The sequence below is a fragment of the Barbatula barbatula genome (assembly GCF_947034865.1).
Source record: "Barbatula barbatula genome assembly, chromosome: 1".
In the NCBI taxonomy this organism is placed as follows: Eukaryota; Metazoa; Chordata; class Actinopteri; order Cypriniformes; family Nemacheilidae; genus Barbatula; species Barbatula barbatula.
Window position 1 is genome coordinate 26,559,667 of NC_136766.1, and position 4,174 is coordinate 26,563,840.

At 38.1% G+C, this 4,174-nt stretch overlaps 1 protein-coding gene across 1 annotated transcript; it reads right to left on the reverse strand.

Annotated features, from left to right (window-relative positions):
- Window positions 1-3,577: 3,577 nt before the first annotated feature.
- LOC306901594 (uncharacterized protein) lies at window positions 3,578-4,174 on the reverse strand (the record flags this gene model as incomplete). Its single annotated transcript, XM_079469468.1, has 1 exon — window positions 3,578-4,174. The coding sequence occupies one exon, from the start codon at window positions 4,172-4,174 to the stop codon at window positions 3,578-3,580; it is 597 nt and encodes a 198-aa protein (XP_079325594.1).

The following is a 4,174-nucleotide window of genomic DNA, read 5'->3' on the forward strand; positions in this document are numbered from 1 at the left end:
ACGCAAATTTAGTACGCTTTGGGTTTAAACGAAGAAACAAAAGTGCTTCTGTCGTTTTTATTTACAAAATATTAATATGTTATTCTAAAATATGATGCAAAACACATTCCTTTATTATCAAGTGTAAGAAGTTTGTGCAATATGCTAAAAGCAAATCATTTAGTCAACTTTACTCAAGTTGGAAGCGCTCCGGTACAACATTATATTAAAAAAGTGAAACTTGTCTTCACCATCTGTCAAAACGATTTGCCCAGTAACAAATAAGATAATTGCGTGTAAGATATACCCCAAAATTAATACAATTTAAAATGAACTCTGGCGCGGTTCGATTGAAATATGAACGCAACACTATGAAGGTAAATCAGTAGCAAAACTTGAGAGCATGTAGATTTTGATTTGTGAACTTGTAAAGTATTTGTGCCTGTTCACTAAAATGTGAAAATATTTCCAATGTGTTGAGCTTTGCACTCGTGGAAATCTGTCTTCTTTATTCTTTTATTAAAAAATAACTTTTCTATTTTGTTCTCTTTTACGTTTATTGTAGTAGATCTTCGTTCTTAGTTTGTCCTTTATTATATATTTTATTGATTTTGTGCCCCATCTGCAAAATATAATTTCAGGATTATATATAACAATAAAGATCTTGAATCTGATAAGGGTGATGTATAAATTAGCAACCTAATTAACAACCTAATTGAGCTAGTAATGAGGATAATGATTTTAAATAAATATAAAATAACAGAAAACGTACAGTCAGCCTGTCATTGTGTAAGGTTCCCATATCTGCATGATTAGAATCAGTTCTTGTATCACACTGGAGGGGTTTATTCTGCGATAACAACCAACTGGGAGCGTTATCCTGTGGCTAGTAATTACCACATGAGTAAATAATTGTACACTAAAGATTTTTAAGGTCATCTGTTAAAAATCCAAACCTTGCATGAGAAAAACACTTCCAGTTGAACCCACAACCCCAATATTGTTTATGTTAGGCAGCCTGGCACTATATTTTAAAACAACCATGGTACACAACGGAATATTGATAGTATATAGAGTGATGTCATTAAAGTACATTAAGGAATGTTAGTTATACAAATGGTATAATTCACAGAATAGTTATAGTATGATGGTTTGAAGTATAGTATGATGGCTTCTCTCGCCTCTGAGCTTTCAAGTTAGTTTTGCAACAAGTATTAGCAAAAGTCAAGTCGGTAAGATGTGTAATTGCATTGACAGGTTTGAGAGGTTGCAGATGCCTATTTGTGGTTGCAAATCAAATCCGAATCTAGTAAACATGTAAATATGTGCTACGCATTTGTATCTGCCAATGTATTTTGCAAATGCCAGTTTACACATTTGTGACAATTTTTCTGCAACTACAAATTCAGAAGACAGATTTGTGAGTGTCATCCACAATTGCAAATCTCAACATTCAACTCCAGTTTTTTATTTGACAAGTTTTCACATTGGGGCTGTGAGTGTACATTTTAATGTACAGGTACAAATACTTACTTTACAAATTCACAAATCAAAATCTACATGCTCTCAAGTTTTGCTACTGATTTCCCTTCATACCTATGCTACTGACGTGAACATGTGAAAGTTCAACACAAATGAATCAGATGATTTCAGTAAGAGGGAAATAGAATGAGGGTTATGTATGCAACCACGATTCTATGAATTCTGGATGACCGCCAGAGCACTCAGTCACTGAGTCCAGGAGAGAAGATTCCGTGGATGCAGTTTGCCAGATGTCACTGGATTAAATAGGGGTGGATCCCAATGACATTCCTGTTCATTTATGACGTTTTGCTTTTAGACTCATCCTGTCCATGAGCAAAGGTTTGTATCCAGTATGAATCAATGACTCTGACGGTCATCAGGAACTCATAGTACCGCTGTAATGACTCACAGAGGGACGGTGACTCAATTGCGGGGAAAGAGTCCAGGCAAAACAATAAACAGTCAGGGTTGGTGACACCATTGCGGGAAACAGTCCTCTTGGAGGGAAGCTCGGGCCAATTTACGCCGAAGAGAGAAACAAACAACTCGGGGAGAAAGGTTGTCTGGGGAGGAAAACATAACCCATCCTGAAACAATGCAGAGCTGTGATGTCACCAACCGAGGTGTGGGATGCCACCAGGATAGAGCTGGCCGGGAATGGGACAGCCTAACAGGGACTGAGGTAGCAGAAATCAGTTGCAAGACAGAGCAAAACTAAGGCATGGCTAAAAACAAGACTGTGGCAATCTAGTACAATACTCTATACCATTGCTATTCCAAGGCAATCTAGGACAATACTCTGTACCATTGCTATTCCAAGGCGATCAGTACATGCAAACCACACATGTACATATAACAACACTTACACAGAACAGGACAGAAGAGAATATAAAGGGAAGGAAATCAGAACCTAACCGAGAAACAGGAGAGGAGAGCGGTAAACAATGACCAGAGCAGGTGCGAAGAATGAAACAATAACGAGGAGATTAACAGGGTAAGGAGGGGGCGGGGTCACATCACAATTACAAGAAAGCACATGGCAGGCTGTCAACCACACCATGTGCTCACAAGAAACAAAACATCAACATAATAGAGGAAACAAAGACAAACTAAACAGGAACCCTGGCACCGCAGTAACATACGTAACAATCATAACAGTTTCATTGTGATGGACAGATGATGAAAATCTTGAACATTTGCTGAAGGAAAAAGTTCATAGTCAAATTTTCTTTTTTTCAAGACTGATTTTTACTATTGAAAATGTGTCGCTCTATCTCCACTGTTTGAAAAGAAGATGGATGCATTTTTGAAAAAAGAGTTTTAGCATAAAAATTAACATATACATGAAATAGTATAGCCACATGGTTAACATGTTCTTAACATGAGGACATTGAGCAAATGTGATTTGTTCCCCAAAACTTTTTTAAAATAAATAAATAACTTCCAAGAAATAATTTTAGGTAAACACCAGTGGATTTTTATTGACCCTCTCCAGTCATGGTTAAAATATCATAAAATATACAGATAAACGTACAGAGATGGAATATGGAATTACACAAAAATGAAAAGAAAATGTAAGATTTTTTAGTGATTTAACCTTTAAACAAAGTCAGGGACATCATACACCTTAAACATATTTGTTGTTTTACTTTGTTCAACTCAAAAAGATAAGTTAACTCAATTAATTTGATGCAAACTCGTTGTTGACTAATATTTTTAAGTTGAATTTAAATAATTTTTTTAAAGCAACAAGGTAACTTATTTTAAGTTGAACCCACATTTATTTACAGTGAAGTAAGAACTTTGGACACTTAGGCACCACAAAAAAAGTATGCATTGAATTGCATTCACAAAAAAATATATCATACCCAGTAGCATTTGCAATAAAGTAATTGGAGACCTTGCCTCAGAACTACACCACATTTCTGCAGGTTGCACCTTTTGTGCAAACCATCTGGTTTCACCCATCTGGTACCAAGGTGTCATATAGAGTAACCACAGATATTGTCAATTGCATTAACTTTAGAACAGCAGAATTAACATGTTTATGCTTTACACTAGAGCCCTTCAACTCCTAATTATGAAAGAATCTCGGTCCAAAAACAACCCCGAACACACAAATCAGCACAAACATAATCCAAAAGACAATAGCCAAAATCTGTAGACACATCAAGGTCTTCTTGTGTCTCCTCAGAGTCTCCATCTCTCGATGCAGCACCTCAGGTGGGTGTACCCTTTCTGTACCCTCTCCCATCTGCTCCACCCTCAGACTAACAGTGGGCAAGATTATGAAGCGGGTATCTCTCTCTACCACAGACAGCACTAACCTTTGGGTCACTGTAGCCAGCCGGGTAGAAACTGACACAGGCAGACAAAATGCTATTGGAGGGAGTTGGGCGAGAATCCGTGAGTTGCAGGGAAGTGAGTGTGCATCTCCACCCTGTAGTGGGGTGGAGTGACGGCACAGGGGGCAGGAGATTGAAGGATTGCTGTTGGGGTCCGGAGAGTGCAAAGGAGTTAGCTGGATTTTCCTGAGACACTCTGTGCAGAAGACGTGAAGGCATTCCAGCATCCGCGGGAGTTTGCCGTCCTGGTCATACTCCTGATAGCAGACTGGGCACTCCACCTCTGGAGACTCGGTTTCTACAGGAGTTAGTCGAGTCTCTGACAT